At 39.8% G+C, this 20,839-nt stretch overlaps 1 protein-coding gene across 3 annotated transcripts; it reads right to left on the bottom strand.

Moving 5' to 3' along the window:
* Nucleotides 1–419: 419 nt before the first annotated feature.
* On the bottom strand, nucleotides 420–7,214 carry lhx8a (LIM homeobox 8a). Of its 3 annotated transcripts, none has more exons than XM_030752234.1 (8): nucleotides 6,032–6,187; nucleotides 5,522–5,680; nucleotides 4,298–4,419; nucleotides 3,110–3,330; nucleotides 2,270–2,370; nucleotides 1,711–1,806; nucleotides 1,038–1,218; nucleotides 420–828 (listed from the first exon to the last, which is right to left on the bottom strand). In XM_030752234.1, the coding sequence occupies exons 1-8, from the start codon at nucleotides 6,116–6,118 to the stop codon at nucleotides 758–760; spliced, it is 1,038 nt and encodes a 345-aa protein (XP_030608094.1). In that variant the 5' UTR covers nucleotides 6,119–6,187; the 3' UTR covers nucleotides 420–757. The 3 variants fall into 3 exon arrangements, with proteins under 3 accessions (XP_030608094.1, XP_030608093.1, XP_030608095.1); XM_030752233.1 differs by having other exon boundaries at nucleotides 429–808; nucleotides 6,032–6,118; XM_030752235.1 differs by lacking the exon at nucleotides 6,032–6,187 and adding an exon at nucleotides 7,076–7,214 and having other exon boundaries at nucleotides 732–808.
* Nucleotides 7,215–20,839: the final 13,625 nt, after the last annotated feature.

Here is a 20,839-nt window from a genome sequence, read left to right as displayed (position 1 = left end):
CTAAGCCTGAGTAAGTCAGCTCTAATGTGAAAGTCCACTTACTCCCAAGTGCGTACTTCACACAAGGTTCCTATTGGAATCTAACATGCACAGATAAAAAAGTAATACAATAAATATTGTCTAACATACACTGCTGAAAAACAAGTGTTCATTCAATTTCAATTAACAACACTGAGAAAGTGAATGACGCTGCTGGAGGAGAATACCGGAGTTGAGTTTCGATTTGCTTTAATACACAATACATGCATTCTACACGTTTACTTTGCCAACAAAAAAGGAAGAGGAGGCTCACTCCATGGATGTTAGTAGTGTAACCCAATCCTGAATTTTCTAGTAGTCATTAGACAAAAGACTAACTCTTGTAAAGGTTTCATCCTTAACAAAAACATTTCACTCAAAAAAAAGCAAAACAAGCAGTTTTACATCATTTTTCAAACAAAGTGCCGTATCTCATCAAATCCTTCAAATAAATTAAAATTCAACATATTAACAAAAGTTTCATCTTACAAAACAATTTTCACATTAATTCTCATCTGTCTCATTTCATGAAATTAATGCAGTGACGTGAGCTGATTCTAAGCATCTGCTCACACATCAGGCAGCAAGGTCAATTCAGTGCTATTTATTTGCTGGACAGTTTATGAATTTAACCCATCCAGGCTCACATAAGAAATTATTTGCTCATCATCCGCCCATCAAGCAATCAGTGGCTTCAACTGTCGGGCTGATGCTCAGGCATGGCTGACCGGCAGTTGTGTCAGTGAATGGGACATATGTGACTGCAGCAAGAGTGGGTCTGGAGTTTGGACTGTGGAGGTAAAAAACAAACTGAAAGTTATTTTAGAATCACAGATGTCTGTAAATAAGAACGACTGTAGCAATGCCCACATGGTTTCGGACAAAATCTCAGGCTCAGAATTTAACACTGATTTATTTCCTGTAGTGAAACTGGGAATCCTTCAGGCATCAGCAAGTGATGCAGATGGTTATTTTTCAAAGACTGGCACAGTGATGACTGCATTTTGCATGTTTCTTACCATCCATATAAGTCAGTGTGGTGAGGAAGGGTGCATCTGGGGAAATATAGGTTGTGTACTGGAGATCATCCATCAGAGGTGGAGTCAGCTGACCAGGAACAAGTGATGTCATCATGGTTGACGGGCCAGGATTTGGGCTGATGTGTTTCTTTTGACGAGCTCGACAGTTCTGAAACCAAACCTGGATGAAAGGAGACCGGATTTAATCACTGAACGTGGAGTGATGCTTTCCCTCTCAAGAGCAGAGATTAGTGTTTTTCCTTCTTCACATGAACTGTGCAAAATCCCCCGGATTACTCACTCTTCTCAACTTGAAGGGAAAAAAAAAAAAATCGGAATTCTCTAAGTTTGTTGTGGTACTTGCTGACATTTTAAATTTAGCTTCAGTTTCTAAACCTTTAAAATACCCCAATATTTACAGCCAAACTAAAGAAAATACTGCCATTCAAAGAATTTAATCAGGACACAAAATTATTAGTGCACTATAAGTTCAACTGACTAAGCATGTGGCCTTTTAAGTGCACTGATAAAATTGAGGCTGCAGGACCTTCCCTGCAGCCCACAGTATTAGGATATAAAGCTACCATCTTGCTGCTAATGCAGTCTTTTGACTGAGCTGCTGTTCTTGTAGGAATTTGTAAATTACAGTTGCTCGTGTGAGCAGTGTAGTTACCTGAATAACCCTGCGGCTGAGGCCAGTTCTCTCTGCCAGCTTCTGCAGTGTCTGTGCATCTGGGTTGTTATCTTTAGCAAACTGGGTCTGCATCACCTACAGATGTGGAGATGGAGTATGTGTTCACATCACTGGAATTGGAGTTCGGTTTCATTCAGGTTTTTGTTTTGCGTTTTAAACGACTGTGGCATAGAGAGTCCTCACTGTGCATTAACTGCACTAGAGGGCAGAAAACATCAAAATAAGCTGAACAAATGACTTGCTCATACTGTTCTGGCAAAGCGAGTCTCTGAACATACTCAGCACACAGAAACAATCATCTGAAGCAATGTTTCTGTTCACCTGACAAACCAAAAGACTAATTTCACTCTTCTTTAACTCTGTATTGCCTCTTTTAACCCTGCAGCGATACTTAGATTACCAAACACACACATCCAACACTGAGGTGTAGTCTCATCTCTTTCCACTAGTAGTTGCATAATCTCATTTTACTCATGTTACAAAAGCTTTAAATGGCCTGCTGGCTGTTAGCATATGGAAAGAAAACAGTGGACGATACCTGTAACTGGTCAACAGTGAAGCTGGTCCTGGCTCTCTTAGCTGGCTTGGGCAAAACGCTGAGGTCATCTTTGTCTGCCATCTCTTCAGCTTTTGGTTGTTCTTTAAGACAAACAGCATCACAGGACATTTCCGTATGTAGGCCTCATTTCAGATCAGATGCCCTGCGGACATCACCCACATCTGAACCAGAGTCACATCTGATTGGTAGAAAGGTGTCTTTGTATGGGAGCAGGTGTACAGAGCGGGAGGATTTAACTGTCTCACTACAGAGTTTGTTCAGATTCTGTGTGACAGATTCTGCTGTGGTTAGACATACAGATATATTTGCAAGATGTGTTCCTAAGAATTTCTAACATTTTGATTTCTAACCTTTGGACACGATTCAAGTATTTGATGTTTGTGAGAAACTAAACTGCCATGTGCAAGTAAGCATGGCATTATACTGTAAAAGGTCTGAGTATTCTAATTAGCCACAGTTTTTAGAGGTACATATGAACATATTACATTTTTCAGGTGATTCAACCACAGTTTTTTTGGATTATAAATTCAGTATGACTTGATACAAAGGAGCCACACTCACCTTGGGCATGGTTTAACACTACAGCTCTCTAATTGGTGATCATTACAACAGTACAACAGAACCACAGCTAACATGGATAGATGCTGCCAAGTTTAAAAGGCAAATTTCTGTAGCCTGATCCTTTATTACTGAAGAAGGTTAAACATGAGCCTTGTCCTTCAGTTGACCTTAAAATTCTGTTTTAGTTGAGTGTCCACTAGTTTTACAATAGTTTTATGACTGTTTCACATTGCTCAGCCTGTCCATCCATAGACTTACTGTTTTCCTTGGCCCGTTTGATATTCTCCATCATGATATCGTAGTGTGGCCGGCAGAAGACCCGATTCTCCAGTAGTCCGCACTCCTCCCCTGTAGAAAGCTGGCGCTTACAGGAGGTGCAGGAGAAACAGGCCAAGTGGAAGGTGCTACCTCTTGCCCGACGCACCCAGTCACTGGAATGGATGTTACGGCCACAGCGGGCGCAGCGAGTCCCATACCGCCTGGGGAGGGGGGGGGGGGGGGGTCAGTTTTATTAATTCTGAATGAATTTCATAATGTTGCCTGGTTCTCCATCTATCCATGCCACCCATTTTTAAAAAAAAAAAAAGAAAAACTCAATGCCTACATGCCTGAGTCCTGACAATCTGTTTGAAACCATATACATTTTTATGATGCATTTGGCATAAGCTGCAGTATGTTGTCCTTTTTATCCCCGACCAAGAGAGGCTGATATGGGCTTCTTTAAGAGTCATGTTTTAGTCAGACTCCCATCCAACTGTTAACCATTCATCAGAATATAAACAGCATCTAAATGACAGCACATGTCAAAACAATTTTCAGAATGAAAGAAAAAAGCAGCCCTACTGCAAGGTGCAAAATGGTTTTCACGACCAAACCAATTTTACTGAAATTTATCCACACAATGAACACAGAAATCAGATATACAGAGGTTAATGGTTTTATACTTTTCTATGATCATTATCTAAAAATGAATATGTCCTATAAATTATGTAAATTACAACAAAAATTAGCTCCAATATGGCAGGATCCCCACCCCTTTGCTCTGCTAGTCTATAGCAGTTTGTTGTGATGTGTTCTGGTTGTGTTAACCAAATTTGTGTAGTGTTCTGTTCATGCTCATTTCCATTCCTCCATATTTTGGATAAAATCTTTTGGGGTGAAATATTTTAACATTTTATAGAATTCCATTTTTAGGATAGAACTGCTTATGCAGGACACGGGCTACATGCTCCTCCTTTACTAAAAATTAAATGTGTAAAATAAAATTTGACAGTATAAAAAGTCTGCAATGATTTTTCTTTTTGCATTTACCCCTCACCATGTCAGCATTATTTTCAGCCAAATACTAACCCACACTGATAACATAAAACTAATTTTCATCAATTTAATTCAATTGTATTTTTTTTTTAATGTAAACTACAAACCACCACATTTGATTTGATGTACCTGAAGTAGTCGAGTTTGCAGAAGACCTCTTTGTCTCTGATGTAACAGCTGACGTGTCGGCCCAGTGAAGTCTTACACACACTGCAGGAGAGGCAGCGCACATGCCAGCACAAGTTATTGACCTAGGATATCAAATTTTGACAAAGTCAAGCATCATTTACACATCCCTTCAAAACTATGTTATTTTGGTCACAACTGAGCACAGAGGTTCTTCAAATCATTGTTAGAGCTTTTATTTTTCCAGGTTTGTAAGATGGAGCTTTGTCACGGACACGTATCTAAACAGTGTTTCAGTCACTTTGGAGACCCAGACTCATGTAAGAAAACATCATCCAGAAAACGACAACCGCCAAACCTCCTTTCTATCCGGGAATGAGAAAAAGGGTCTAAGATGTGCACACCTGTACATTTACAGTTGAAGTAATGACTGCCTTCATGACCTTTCCTCTGTGTATGTGTGTCACATTTTTCAACACAGCCAAGCAAAGAACATTCATTTAATTTGTTTGATTTGTTTTCATGGAGCCCAAATGCTCAAGTATTAAAAATAATTTTGAGTATCTTTGATTTATTTATGCGCTACAAAGCAAAAAATTAAATAAAATACAATTTCATAATTTCTACAAGGGGTTGTAACCTAAGTGAGGTACATGAATGTACTTAGAAAGCATACATTTTCATTAATCTTCTGTTAAATTAAGCTCCAAAAATCAACACAATATCAGTACTGTCCTCTAAAACAGTACAAGTACCCCCTAGCAAGGATACAACGGCTGGCCTTAGAAATTATGACTCCAGTGCCAAGTCCTCATACACCTACAGGTAAAATAAGGTACTTTATTTTCTGAGGGTGAAGGTTAGTACTCTGCATTACCATGCTGTGTAAAGTTAGGAATACTTTGTCTACATATATGTAAAAAAAAAAAAAATTCCATTTGTAGAGAAATCAAATCTACACTCAGCATGGAGAGGCAACTTTTCTGTATAACAATAAATAAATCAATACAAGAGCTGACAGACAAATGGCTTCTAGCTATTTAAGAATAACTGGACATGCTCGTCCTAAATTGGCTTCGTTTTGCGATGTTAAGTAAGGAAAATGTATTTACATAGCACCTTTCTAGATAAAGTACTTCACAACAATTAAAATGAAACAGTGATACACAGTAAAACACACACAAGTGACAGGGACATTTTGGCCGGACACAGTTCTGTTGGTCTGACCTTCAGGAGGTATCTGTCCACTATCTGCAGGCCGCAAAGGGTGCACACCGGTTTCCCCTGCAACACAGGCCTCAGTGGGACCGCGGACGAAGAGGACGAGGAGAAGGAGGACGGAGAATAAGAGTCCTCCTCGAAAAAATCATCGGGTCCAGAGGAGCCCTGTCAAAAAAAATAACAGTCCCAGAGGAGAGGAGAAAAAAAAAAAAAATCACAGCGTATAAGTAACTTTGTTACAAAACAAAACAACAAACCAAAACAAACACTCAAATGTCACGAAATTTAGGAGCGCAGGTGTCAATTAAAAAAAAAACAAAAAAACAACTTTCGGAATAGTCTGTGTGAACACTACAAAGTCTGAGTTGGTTGTCAATAAGCTAAATGTATTTAAGTTTATTTGGTGGCACCCAGATGCGCACACTCACGCGAACTTAACGCCATTTTCTTTCTCTCAGTCTCGAGCTGTTACACGCAAGAAAAAACACGCAGTTAATTTGACAGTGAAACACCTACTGTGTCGCTATAAATATGTCCTTGCTGCAGCTGAGTGAAAACAACCTCCGTCGGTGGCCTTTCCCCCTCCGACATGGTGTCAGCCATAAGTCTGACACAGGCCTGACTTGTAAGCTTATGTCTTCCTCATATTCCTACAACCGCAGAGACCAGCCTGGACCTTTATAGGTAATACTGTGCTTTTATTTTATTTAAGTAGCCACGGGCCCAGTCATGGTGTCAAGCTAAATATTAACTCTATTAATGAAGGCCACATGCGGCTTCAAATATTATTTTAGCGTTAAGGAGGGGGAAAGGAAAGGAGGATTTATCGTGTTCAATTAGCAGCTCGTGCCTGGGACTGCACGCGGAGCGGCTCGCGCGCAGCTGAAGTTCATTCTGACTAATTGTGTTCAGCAGCGCACGTGCACAGGACAGGCTGCGTTTCTCCCCGAGTCACCTCACATACCTGCCTTTTTCCTCCACTTTATCCCGCTTCTTTTCTAAACTGTCGCAACGTGGAGCAAGCTACTGCAAACATGTAAACACACCGGTCTTTATTTTGTATTTGTATGGAGAAAATGTGTGTGAACAAATATTTTACTGTCGGTAAAGTACAGAGATATGCGGCATGTACTGTAATGGTGTTAATGCAAATACAAGGGGGAAAAAACTTTTTAGACAGAGGTCTCTTTAGAAGAGAATAGGTGTCTCTATCTGACTTTGTGGAGCATGCAATATTTTACCTGCATAAAACTCGCTAAAGCCCATAACTTCAACTGTACTATACTACTGTATTATATTTTTGATTTTAAAATTTCACTAAGCTAGAAGAGCTCAGCGATTCATAACAACTGAAATGTAACGAACCCTGTTATTAGAAGAAAGCATGTTTTTTTTAATTCAGCCGGCGAAATAAAAGAGAAAAATAAATAGTAAGCTGTCTGAAGTTTGTTTTGCCTGTGGGTAACTCACAGTTGATTACAGAAAGTGACTTAATAGAGGCATAATTAACAATAGAAGCCGCGGTTTTAGTGAGGAGGATTATAATTAGTCAGTACTCACCACGCTGGTGGAGACACAGTTAAACATTTTCAGGAAGCATCCCCGTTCAGCCAGATGTTCTGCAGCAGCAGTTCACCGTTTTACCCCCTTTGTTTTATTAGTCCACTGCGCTCCTGCTTTATGCTTTATTGCTTTCGTGACTCGCTGACGTTTGTTTGTCCGCTCACCACTTATTACAAGAACCAAGCAAAAAAAAAAAAAAAAAAAAAAAAGCGCACCTCCCACTGTGGCAGCCTGCGCCCGCCTGCTGTATTTCATTTCGGGTTTTCTTTCCTCTATGACCACTGATGACTAGAGATAGTTTTTGTTTAGTTTTTTCAATATGCATTTAAACAAACTATTAATTATGTATCTAAAACAGCGAATATGTTGGTGGGTCATGGTCTTGAAGGCCTAAAAAGCGAGATATCGGTTTGAGTTTGTGAACGGGGGCCAGGTAGCGACGGTTTTTTTTTTTTTTTTCTTTTTTTTGTCTGAACAACAATTAAAAACTACAAATTAATATAATAACAAATAAATTACACAATATTTAATTTTTAAAAGATTGTATTAATATTTTTGGCTTAAAATATAGTCTGGCAAGTAGATTCAACAGGTTTAGTAAAGCACTGCATTTAAAATGTGATATACAGAATCCCCATAATGCAGTGTAATATACATTACATACATACATTTACTGGAAAACGATTTTAATTGATGTAATTTCGGGGGAAAAAAATACTGTTAACATAAATGTCATAAATGAAAGTTTAGGAAGTGACTGTCAGTGAAAGCAGTAGACTATTGTCATTGCTGTCAATCTAAAATTTGAACTGAGGATTTTAAATGAATTATATTATTTAGTTTATTGCTCTCACCCCCCCCCCCCCCCCAATAAATAAATATTGCAACACTTTGAGAAAAAGTGAACTTTCAAAGATCTTTTCCTGTGAGAGACACTTGTAGGTTCAGTTAGCCCTGCCTGACTTTATCACCACTCTTCATCTTTTCCTTCATTGCCATTGGGGACATAAAGAAAACAGCAGAGGTTGTGTTTGGGCACTGAATTACATTTATTTAGACATCCACACCATCTGAGCAGCAGCTAAAGTTGTTGATTTAATCCTTCATAACTGCTCACAGTATAACAGTTTCATGAATTATGCAGCATTGAAGTAACACTCAGTGTCTCCTTTTATGACTATAAGCATTCAACGTTCTGCAGTTTATTGCATCATGGCGCTCTTATGACTTTTCATGTACCTGTTTTTTTCCCCCTTAAAAAAGAGTGCTCACCACATACTCCCTCTTTGACAATTACCTCGTCAGACATTAAGCAAAGATGAAGGCTGACCAAAGACTGGGGTCAAAAAGGCATGAATGAAAACATTCTCAGAGGGCACTTTCTGAATGGAGACGCGAGAGGTAGGTCAAGAATTCCTTCGGGTCTTATCTGCATATGCAACCCAATACCCCAGCCCCCTCAGCCTCTAAAACTGTACCTTTGAGGTGAAATGTAATGGCTTAGATGTGTGTTTAACCCCAAACAGAAAAGTGTGCTTTTAAAACTAAAGTGAAAACAGCAGCACCACAAAACTGCTCAGTTATTAATGAAGCAAAGAATAATTAAAAAATCCAGATGTTATAATTGTATCTACAGCAGGAATTTCTCTGAAATAGATTTATTGTATGAAAATGTTAAAGGGAAGCTTCTTTGGCAGCAGTTTTTAGGAACATAAAGCACTGTATTTTTTCACAAGATGGCACTATTATTAAAATGAACAAAACAACCTCTGATTACAAACATTCAGATATTTTTGTTCTACTGGAGGAAATTTAGGCTGCATCAAAGCCTGTGTAGTTCTACGGTCTTCTGAGTGAAAGGCAAATAAATGGGGAAAACTCAAATTCAATTAACCATCAGAGATATAATTAATAATAAGTGATAACCCTGATCTAACCCTAACCCTATATTTTGAAGTAAGGCAAAACTGACTTTTTTGAAAAAAAAAAAAGGAGGGGGGGGGGGGGGGGTCGTGTGTCAGTTAGAATGATTATCTTCTTGATCGCTAAGGCCTTGGAGAAAAAAACAAAAAATACTAACTTTAACTCTAACTTTAACCGTAGGCAGTGACTCAGGCTCCAGTGGGTTAACTTTGAATTTTTTCTTTTCTCTGGACAAACATCATTTCTCCAGCTTCTCTCATTCTCTGCATGGTAAAAATGTGTTTCCTTCCTATCACACATGGACAAAATATGACTCCAGGGCCAAATCAGGGTTAATCTCACTGAATACTACAACCTAAAAGGAAATTAAAAAAGCCATCAAAACAGTCAATAAAAGGCAGTGCTGTGTCATGAATCTTGAGAAGAATGACTGCAGTGAATCTGCTATTCAACTCCATTCCAGCAGAGGGTACTCCGTTTAGGCGAACAAACTTAAACTACAGTTTAAGACTGATTCAGACTGACGAATAAACACCTGTCCTTTCAACGTGGGACACGGCACGAGATTATCTGAAATTATTCATTGTGAGTGTATCTAAGATTAGTGGTGTGCGATACTGCAAGATTTGGAATCGATCCGATACCAAGTAAATACAAGGCCAGTATCGCCGATACTGATACATTCTAAGGAATCTAAAAAGAGACATCAATTAAAACCAAAGGCAAAGCGAGTTCTCTCCATGACTGTAGCTCAGAAGGTAGAGCAGGTCATCCACTAATTGGAAGGTTGGTGGTTTGATCCCTGGCTACTCCAGTCTGCATGCCAACATATCCTTGGGCAGCAAGCACTTTGAAGTAGAAAACAGTGCTTGCATGCAGCCGTGTTCTATAAAGCACTTTGAGTGCTCAGGTAAAGTAGAAAAGCACTATATAAGAACTAATCCATTTCTCTCATTGCCTGCTGCACTTGGCTGTTGTCTGTGGATGCAGGCTAACCCTGCTTGCCTCCAGTTCCACTGAAATATGTAGCACAGATTGATTTCCCATTAACAGTGGCCTGGGCTTTTCAAGCTGAGAGGCCGGCAGCTTTTTCTGGTTGTTTGTGCATTGTGGATAAATCTGCCATCTTTGACAGGAAGCTGATGGGAGAGAAGTTGCCCACTGCTCTGAGATCAGTTATGATCTGTGTGCTGTGTGGAAACACAGCTAGCATTAGAAAGTAAACAAAGACCTTGGGATTTATCCTCTTAAAACATAGGTTTCCTTTTACTTACCACCTTGACCAATGTGTGATGTGAGAAACTTTTAATAACTCCTTTAGCATGTTAGCAGGGAAAACCTTGATGATGGAGAAAAAACATCACATTTATTTCGACATCCACACCAAAAATGCAATAATAAAACAGTGAAGTTTAGCAGGCACAGGTTCCACCAGCATGTTCACATCAGCACCCATGAGAAAAATACATGGTCTTTGCCCTTCTGTAAAAGGTCACTGCACACCTGTACTCTGTACTGTAGTGTTTGCTACAATAGTGAAAATGTTCTCATAAATTACAAAAACAATAACTTCAAATGATTAAAGTTAATTCACGTTTTCATAATTAGGATCTGTAAATAAATACTGTTATTTATTCACTGAAACAGGCATTTACTGTTGTGGTGAATGATGCATTTTGATAAACATGATGTATTTTGTGTCTCATCGTTGAGACTATGCAGTGGTGTATATGCTCCAGTTAGCAAAATATAGACTAATGCAAAATTTTATGTATCATCATATTGTATTATATAAGTAATCTTTTCATTGTAACATCAACGTATACCAAACTGATAGATTAAGTTGTAAGAAGTTTCTAATAGAATCAAAGATGCAAACTTTCTGTGCTCTTAAATAACTTGTAAAATAAAATGTCTACAATATTCATGGAATATTAGTGGAGCTTTACATAAATTCATCACATTTCTTAGAATGGTTGGTCCCATGTTACAGTTCAGCCATCCAGGGTGTGGTCCTTGACCTCTTTTATCTTGGTCAGTGTTTCTATAGTACTTTTACAACATTCCTATTATGTGATCAATTAATAGCGAGTCACTTCTAATAAGATTAACAAAAACAATATAATATTGCTTAGTAATGCACTGATTAAGCATAACATTATGACCACTGACAGGTGAAGTGAATAACACTAATTATCTCCTCATCATGGCACCTGTTAGTGGGTGGGATATATTAGAGAGCAAGTGAAGCAGGTAGAAGCAGGAAAAATGGGTAAGTGTGAGGATTTGAGGGGCCAAACTGTGATGGATGAACAACTGGGCCATGGAAAGAACGAGGCAGGAACAGTGGTGAACCAGCGACAGGGTCGTGGGTGGCTAAGGCACACTGATGCGCGTGGGGAGTGAAGACTGGCCCGTGTGGTCTGATTGAATAGATGAGCTATCGCAATTTATTGTGCATGGGGCTCCATAGCCGCAGACCCTTCAGAGTGTCCATGCTGACCCCTGTTCACCAACAAGGCACCAACAATGGGCATGTGAGCATCAGAACTGGACCACAGAGCAGTGGAGGAAGGTGGTCTGGTCTGATGAATCATGTTTTCTTTTACATCACATGGATTGCCGGGTGTGTGTGCATCACTTACCTGTGGAACACCTGGTACCAGAATGCAATACGGGAAGAAGGCAAACCAGAGGAGGCAGTGTGATGCTTTGTGCAATGTTCTGCTGGGAACCTTGCTGTCTATGTGAATTTTGCTTTGACATGTACCACCTACAGTATGTACCACATGCAGACCATGTACACCCTGCCATGGAAACAGGATTCCCTGTTAGCTGTGGCCTCTCTCAGCAGCATAATGTGCCCTACCACAAAGTAAAAATGGTTCAGGAATGGTTTGAGGAGCACACAAAGTCTGAGGTGTTGACTTGGCCTCCAAATTCCCCAGATCTCAATCCAACCGAGCATCTGTGGGATGTGCTGGACAAACAAGTCCAGTCCATGGAGCCCCCACCTCACAGCTTACAGGATCTTTTGCTAACATCTTCGTGCTGTAAGGTGTCCCTGACAGCACGCCTTCAGGGGTCCAGTGGAGTCAGTGCCTCGATGGGTCAAGACTGTTTTGGCAGAAAAAGGGGGACCAACGCAATATTAGGCAGGTGGTCATAATGTTTTGCCTGAATGGTGTTAATTACAGGTTGTGTTTTTATATTCACTTGAAGGAAGCGGTTCTTTCAGCCCATTTATTCAATTTTTCAAAAGCTCAATTTCATCCATTTTTTGTTATTTAACATTTACTAATAATCCCAAACTGTTTCAAAAATGAAGCATAGAAGAGGAAAATATCTGGTAGCAATTTTAACCAAACAAACTCTTTAAGAATGGCATTAGCTCCCTATCAGTGCCCAATCTAGAGATCCAAAATGCCTCTGTGAGGTGTAGTTTCCCTTGGGCAAATGGAACTATATCTTGTGTGTCTCTCTCGCTCTCTCACTCACACACACACACACACACACACACACACACACACACACACACACACACACACACACACACACACACACACACACACACACACACACACACAGACTGGTGTAAAAGGATGTTTGTCTCCCAATGATGTTGATTACATGCAAACTCTTACTTGCGCCTTCTCTGCAGTCAGAAATCTCTGACAGTTAAGTGAAGAGACTGAATGGTTCATCTCCATCAAAAAACAGTAGCTCAAATGTATTTATTAGATAGTGCCGTTGTCCAAAAAAGTACAAATCAATGTGTTCAGAAATAAAACCCTTTCTCTGTGCACAAGCGACCAGCCATCGGCTTCAAGGAGAATTGCTTCCATTGTGGACGCGGCTTTAGCTTTGTGTTGTTACAGTCTCTCTGCTAATGAATCTGTGGGGAAGAAACTGCAGCTAATTGACATCTTACAGTTAAACACAAATGCTAAAATTATGAATCAATCTATTTTTGGGGGGGATGGGGGTCTTAAAGCTACCAATTGCAATTACACAGGTTTAAATGGATTACACAGATTTCTTAAGCCCCCATTTCAACAATGTCTACAATTTAAGAGGATCTAAGCTCCTGACGACACTCATGCTGTGGACACCTGCTTCTTTATTAGAGTGGCTGGATAATTTGGCTGTCAACCTGCCAGTGTAAGGACTGGTGAATAACAATGGGGATTTTCTTTATTTTTTTTAAGGGGAATCTGAATGTGTGTATTTAAAAAGGCAAGTTAGGACTGATAAAACACTTTTTAAAATCCATATTTGTTTCCATGTAAACATCTGTATTATTTTGCACACTGTGCATTGTGGAACATCAGTGAGGACTTTAAAACAATTGCATAACATGTAGACTGCCTAAAGCAGATAGATGTAGCAGAGATGAAAAGTGGAGCCAATGTGGAAGATCCTTAAAGCTGCATTGTTATTAATGGCCATTAGGAGGCGACTCCTCTATTAGCAAGAAGAAGTCAAATTGTACAGAGATCTATGGAAAAATGGCCCTTCAACTCTGTTGAGCTGTGACCTCATTATACACTTCCTTTATTTATGGTCTTAATCACTAGTCTTATTCAATATAACATTATGTTAATTTGGTAAATCAGGGTCCACATTAGAGTCAAAAGGATATAAAGAAGGATCAGCTTCATGGCAGGGTTTATAATGAGGAAGTTGCTCCTCATGGAGCCATTTCTAAACAACTGCAAATTACGAGATCATCACTTGAAACAATTGTATCCAAGGACAGATAATTTGGATGTATCACAAGGTCTGGAAGATCCAAACTGTCACCCTTAGATGAGAGGAAATTGATTAGGATATTCAGGAATAGTTTAGGAACCACCAAGGCTCAAGCCTGCCATGAACTGAAAACTGCTGGAACACCAGCATCACGACTGAGCGAGTGCCAACCAAGGAAAAAGGCCCTGCTCCAAAATTGACACCTTCAAGCTCGACTGAAATTTGCAGCTGCCCACATTGATGAGCCAAATGCCTTCTGGAGAAGTTTTAAGGTCAGACGAGACATAGATTGAGCTATTTGGCCACATTGACAAGTGGTACTGTACAGTAGGTTTGGAGAAAACGAGGCTTTCAAAACTAAGAACACTGTGCCAACTGTCAAGCATGGTACCAGTAGCATCATCCTCTGGGGCCGTTTTGTTGGTACATTGCACAAAATGGATGGAATAATGAAGAAGAAGGACCATCTCCAGATTCTTTAACTTCACCTTAAATCAATAGCTAAACGGTTGAAACTGGGACACAACTGGGTCTTCCAGCAGGCCAATGATCCCAAACGTACATCAAATCTAGTTTTATAAATTGATAAAGGAGACCAACATTAAGCTTTTGGAATGGCCTTCCCAAAGCTGGCAGTGCAGGTTTGAGTCCTGGCCTGTGCTCTTTGCTGCATGTCTTCCTCCATCTCTTCTCCTGCTTTCCTGTCATAGCCTATACTGTCAATAAAGCTGCTGTGGCCAGAAAACAAAAGAATTATGCCAGAAGCTTGTTGATGGCCACCAAAAGGGTCTGCTCAAGGTGCAACTTGCTAAGGGACATTTAACAAAAATTTAGTGGGGGTGTATGTATATATTTGAGCCTGTGTATATAATTTTGACCCTGTGTGGATTCGAGAAAATCCAAAATAAATTCAAACTTGTGCACCCAATTCTTGTTTTTTTTTTATTTCATGCTGTACAATCATTCCACCCTGGAAAAAGAACAGTTCAAAGAAATTATTAAAAGCCCAAAGTTACGACATTCACGTCCATGATTGGTGCATTTAAACTTCTGACCACAGCTGTAGGTACAGTGGTTTAATGAAACATATGTGAACATATATAGAAACAGTGTAGGCAGAAGCAGATTCTGTACAAATCTTCAAAGTCAATATTTGGTATAACTACCTTTATTCTTCAACACAGCCTAAACTCTCTTCGGCAAGCTTTGATGACTTCAGGAATAGTTCTCCAGGCTTTTTGATGGATCTTCCAAAGATCTTCTCTCAACTTTATTTTATTTATTTATTTATTGTGATTTATTGCTTCAGCAAACAGTAGATGGATCAACTGAAGGGTCAGATGCATTTCTCAGCTGCTGTTTCAGGTCTTTGCTGGACCCCCCCCCCCCCTTCTATTTTGTGAGAACACGACTTTCAGATACTGTTCATCTGCTGGAGATGTTTTTTTTTGAGCCTGTAACTTTTTCTTTTGTCCTCCACTTATCCAGTTTTCTCAAGCTTTTAAAGGACACACTGCACACTGTGCAGCGATAGGCCAAGTGTTTGGCTAATAGCTCTTTGGTGCAAAAATAATTTTATCCCTGTCAAACTGTGTTATTTTTGGTATTTTTTGTACATTCAACTCAAACAATTATGTGTTTTTGTGACAGGCTGATAGTAACAGTGACAAAAGATACAATTTAAACTTGTCTTTTTGATAAGTTGTCTGTTCTGTGTAGACATGACACTAGTTCATCACTTGAGTTCGGTACCTACAACAGACCAAAAAGCATTCCTCTGAAAATAGTCAGTTACAAGGACTTGAAGGAAATAAGTGAAAAAGCAGCCAATGTCCAAAGAAAGACTTTGGAAGCCCTTCAGAAAGCCTGGAGAACCACTGCTCAAGACCAATGTAAAAAATTACAAGAAGCAAAATATGAAGAAATGAGGGGTGTCTCAAGAGTTTTGCACAATCCTGTATGTGCTAAAGGAAAACCCATTCATTCAGTGGTCCAGCTCAGTCCCAAAACGCCTAAGTTGGGTTTTTGATTGTGGTGGTGGAAGCCAGGTCATCTCAATCAGCAGTCAGCAAGTGGTAATTATAAGCCAAAATAAGTTATCAGGGCTGATGAAAATTTCAAAAAAGAATGCTGTGTAAGTCAAAGCCATGGCTATCATTTACCAGATGCACTTACTACAGCTTTCTTCAGGCTTATTTCTTGCAGCAGTGTGCATTACTGTCTTCACAATGATTGAGGACCTCTGAGATGTATATTTCTCAAACTGGTGACTCTGATGCTAAATTACCTATAACAGTTTATGTTGGCTATGTACCATTACATGTCATGAAAAATATCAGAAATGTTCCTCAAGCAAGTTCTGAATTCCATACATGCAGTGATTTACACTGATAAACAGCATCTGCACTATGCAAGCAAATGTTCTAATGTTGGTTGTCTTAATGTATTCATCAATCTTAAAAGCAATGCCACTGTAAAATAATCTAATAGCAACTGGTCTATTTGATCTACATGCAGGAACAGAAGCCCCGTGCCCCCCTGAACACTGTTAAGTTTACTGTCATTACATCAGGGTTCGTGAGCAGCGGCAGTGTTTGTCAATGGGCTTGGTTTCCCTCCTCAGTCGTAAACATCCCAGCATCCTAAAAACACAGTTATTTTTGGTTTTAAGGGAGCTTTTGCTTTTAGTTTGGCTGTGACATGCTATGCCTTATCTCACTGCTTGGAAGTTGTCACAGTATGGGTGTGTCTCTGTACATCTTTGTGTGTTTGTGTGCAAGTCCATCTGAGATTATTTAGCTGGACGTCAGGGAGAGTTGCTGCCGAAAGATTGGACGTGACTGAGTGTGTAGTGTCTGCTCGGTAAACGTGTGTTTGAGAGAGGAGACCACCTTCCTTGCCAACTACTAGGTTTCCATCAGTTACCTGACCCCTGGCAGGAAGTGTTTAGTTGTGACAGATATGGATGGAAGGACATGACTGGAAGATGGTGGTCCTTTCATTCTGTACACTGGAAACTATACAGACGGTTACAATTAGGGAGGGCAGTGCTCTCTCTCTCTTTCTCTCTGTGTGTGTGTGTGTGTGTGTGTGTGTGTGTGTGTGTGTGTGTGTGTGTGTGTGTGTGTGTGTGTGTGTGTGTGTGTGTGTGTGTGTGTGAGTGAGAGAGAGTAATGTGGGCACATAAATCTAGTTACAAGATTCTACTTCATCTACTTCAAGATTAGTTTACAGTTTAGGGTAATGGCTGATGATAGCTTAATGTGAAATTAAATCTGCTCTAAAGTGATGTGACAGTTTGGAAATTAGACAGATTCAGCCACAAAACACCTTCCTTGTATGGATTCTTTTTTTTTTTTTTTAGCTACATAATGTTTAGAGCACATGGTTCTCGGTGTGTCCATAATAGGAAGTAGTTCTTAGAACTATGATGGTCCCCAGTTCCTGCAGTGCAAAAAAGAAAAAGTGGGTAGTATCCTAGACTGTCCATAAATGATGGGCATCGCCACCGTGACTTTGCCTATAGGTTTGAACTCTCCGTTTTGAAGCCGTGATGTTAGCATTTTGCTGCCATTTTGCTTGAAGTGTCTGTATCACATAGCAAGTGATGTTACTTGGCCTAACAGACAGTAATTGACTACAGGTTGCATATCAGTACACCTGCCAATCAAATCAGCCACACAACTAACTCCAGTATCCAGGTTGGTTGGAAGTTGCCACAACACATCTCCCACCTCCATCTCCTGCTGGAAAATCGACTTGACATTTTTGATGTGCGACGATTTTCCTCCTCTGGCTGTTGATCACATCCTCCGGCTCCTTCACCGCCCTCCACTCACACCGGTGCAGGAGAATGGCAAACAATGGGAGCATGGCACTGGGTGTTAACTCCAGGTCATTCCGTTGCCACAGCCGTGCCTTTCTCCAGTGGAATCTCTGTCAGTTACGCTGGTAATCGGTGACTGCATCGTGACAAACATCAGAAACAGGCACTAAGGTTACAGAGATTGTGGTGCTGACTCCTGATCTGCTGCCTGAATACTCACATGCCCAGGCTGTAGCTATCCATGTTGGATGCAGTGATACTCCAAGACAAATGTCAGAGATTTAAAAAAAAAAAAAAGATTTTGGGAAACATTTAAGTGTTCTTAAAAACTGCTGCAAATATCTGGACCCATTGCTCTGTTTAAAAGAGGCAACAATCATTTCAGCAGGACATTAAGCCTCAACACCTGGCTCCAGCTTTCGAGTCAGTTTTTATAGACAATTTTAATTTACTCCTGTTACTTCTTAGGATGGACAGAATTCTCCCAAATAGACAACGCACCCGTGTTTTAAAAGACATACTTTATTCTATCTGTCATGGCACCTCTGTCTCCCTCCTCGCTCTCTTCTCTTCTTTTCTCTCGCTCTGTCTGGTATGATTAGTCATGGTTAACCACACCTTGTTTCAGGGGCGGGACCTACTCCAGCACCCGCCTGTCAGGTTGCTCACCTGTTTACAATCAGCTAATTCTCTGAACCCTACTTAAGAAGAGGGACGACCGGAAGTCAGCACTGGATTGTAGATCACAGCCAGTTAGAGCTGCCATTCTGTGAACCTCTTTGCGTCTGACTTGCTGCAGCTTCTCTGTGCTGCACAGGATCCTGAGTGAGTTCTCTTTTGAGAAAGAGCGAGAGCACCTTGCCTGTGGAGAGAGTAGTGTTTGCCCTGTTCAGAGTCACTAACTGGATTGTCATTCCTGCCAATATTTCCTTGTTCAAGTTGTAAATAAATCTGTTAAACTTTTCCTGTCTGTTTTTGAGTCTCACCCCTGACCCAAATCATGACACTATCCATAGTTTTCCTTAAGTCCTGTCACATATTCACAGTCACAGGTGGCTCTGCTGTTTAACCATGGCTCTTTATGTTTAAAAAACCAAACAAACAAAACAAAGATATACTGTCCACTTTAACTCTGTGTCTTAAGCAGTAAGCAGTTCTTCACTACTGGCTAGTTGTCTTTGTAAATGAGGACTGTGTGGAGGAGAGCCTGTTGGAGTCAGGTGTAGTGCTGATTCACCAGACCAACAAGCTGCAGTCAGACACTCTGATTTTTTCCTCATCAGGTCTGGTGTACCCAGCGGTGCAATCAGTTGGCACAGCAGATGACCACAAGACGCGATCAACTCATTTTTAATGTTCATATTGATAATCAGACTTAATTGCTTTAGAATTCTTGCATTTATTAAATTGCCTAAAATTTTACCAGCATGTTACAGAGCCTCAGATCATATTTTAGATCTTTAATGATTCATGGTCTCGAAAGTGATATAATTTCAGTCAAACTTGCTTTTTTTTTTTTTTTTTTTTTTTAATGCTTACCACAGAAAATCCCTGAGCAAACTGTAGGGAAGCACTATCTTACTGCTGATGTGGCTGTAAAATGTATCTGTGTGACTTTCTTGCCGATATTATACCGTCCTCTTGTGATTGTATGGGAAACAGCAAATTGCAATTAACTCTTGATAAAGTGGCCCCATTGAAAACCAAAAAAAGTCGTCTGACCCCCCCCTGTAGAAATGGGGACCAAAAAAATTTGAAGAGGAACTGTTGAGGATCAATCATCCAAAAGCTATAAAATTAATTGTGGTATCCCTCAAGGTTCAATTATAGGTCCAACACTTTTTAATCTTTATATGCTACCCCTAGGAAACGTTATCAGTAGACACTTCATTAATTTCCATAGTTATGCTGATGACACCCAGCTTTATGTGGTGGTGTCTCCTGATGATTCTTAGTCTATAGACTCTGTTTTTAATTGTATTTCTGATATTGAAATATGGATAGCAGAAAACTTTTAACATGTAACCAGGACAAAACTGAAGTTTAATTTATTGGTACTGAAGCCCAGAGAGAGAAACTGTCAGTTCAGCTACCATTACTGGCAATAAATCCCTCCTAAAAAAGTAAAAAAAAAAAAAATTAATATAATTTAAACCTTTATTTAACCAGGCAAACAGATTAAGAACAATTTCTTATTTACAACTGTGGCCTGGCAAAAAGCAAAGCCTTTTGAGGGGAAGGGAATAGGTGTTATTTTTGACCTGGATCTTAGTTTTGAGCAACACATCAGAACTGTAACTAAGATTGTTCTTTATCAACTTAAGACTATTACCAGAGTACAGCAGTTTCTGTCTCAAGCTGACGCAGAGACACTATTACATGCTTTTATTTTCTCCAGCATTTGTAATGCTCTAAAAAACTACCCACCTTAAGGTTGTTATGAAGGGGAAATCTAGCTGTAGAATATTGTTATTCTTTTATTGTGAAGCACTTTGTGATTTTTATCTGTGGTACGTGCTATATAAATAAATTTTACTTGCTTACTGTAGAAGCCAACCCATTTTACCATTTGTACCACACTGACAACATGCTTTTATAAATTAAATCTTGGAAACCACAACTTATTAAATCAAAATACCACACATATATAAAAAATTATACCAAAATCTCATTTTGGCACCTAAACATCATAGGACATTTATAATCACATGAACATGATATAAAATCAAGAACAGGCAAATACTGTAACTGACCAACCATACACCCTAATGTGTAATTATGTCAGGCTACATAAAACCATCAAGACACCAGCACAAGTACAACAAACAGCAGGATTCTGGGTATTGTATTGCTTTGGCATTAAAGGATGAAGTTGGCAGAAGCCCGGTGAACTCGAGGAGTATCACATCTGGGCCTCATTATCCAGTGACAGATGAGTTGTATTCTGCCCGGCGACACAGCCTGAGGCTGGATAGAGGTGTGTCCTGACAGAGGGAAATGACATCATGAAGAGAAACTGATGTTCCCTGGGCCTCATGGAGCCATTTGTGCTCTAGAGGGATCTCATTTAGTTTAGTTTCATTAGGCTCGCTATTAACTGATACAGTACAGAGAGACTCACTGTGGTCCTGAGTGAGGTTTTTAGTGTGTGTGTGAGTGATTTCTTATATTTCAGAAGATCAAATACACTCACATGATGTGTCATAAGCACATTGGATAGATGCATGAATGAATTAATGTATCCCCTCTCCATCTCAGCT

The sequence above is a fragment of the Archocentrus centrarchus genome, chromosome 17 (genome assembly GCF_007364275.1).
Source record: "Archocentrus centrarchus isolate MPI-CPG fArcCen1 chromosome 17, fArcCen1, whole genome shotgun sequence".
Classification (NCBI taxonomy): domain Eukaryota; kingdom Metazoa; phylum Chordata; class Actinopteri; order Cichliformes; family Cichlidae; genus Archocentrus; species Archocentrus centrarchus.
This window is presented reverse-complemented; position numbering and strand designations above follow the sequence as displayed.

Excerpts from the sequence above, each read along its gene's own strand:
- lhx8a (XM_030752233.1), bottom strand. The coding sequence starts at position 6,118 with ATGGCTGACACCATGTCGGAGGGGGAAAGGCCACCGACGGAGGTTGTT. Across the intron at positions 1,807-2,269 it reads TCACTGTTGACCAGTTACAG|GTGATGCAGACCCAGTTTGC; the intron begins GTATCGTCCACT and ends CCACATCTGTAG. Across the intron at positions 809-1,037 it reads CACACTGACTTATATGGATG|TCCAAACTCCAGACCCACTC; the intron begins GTAAGAAACATG and ends TTACCTCCACAG.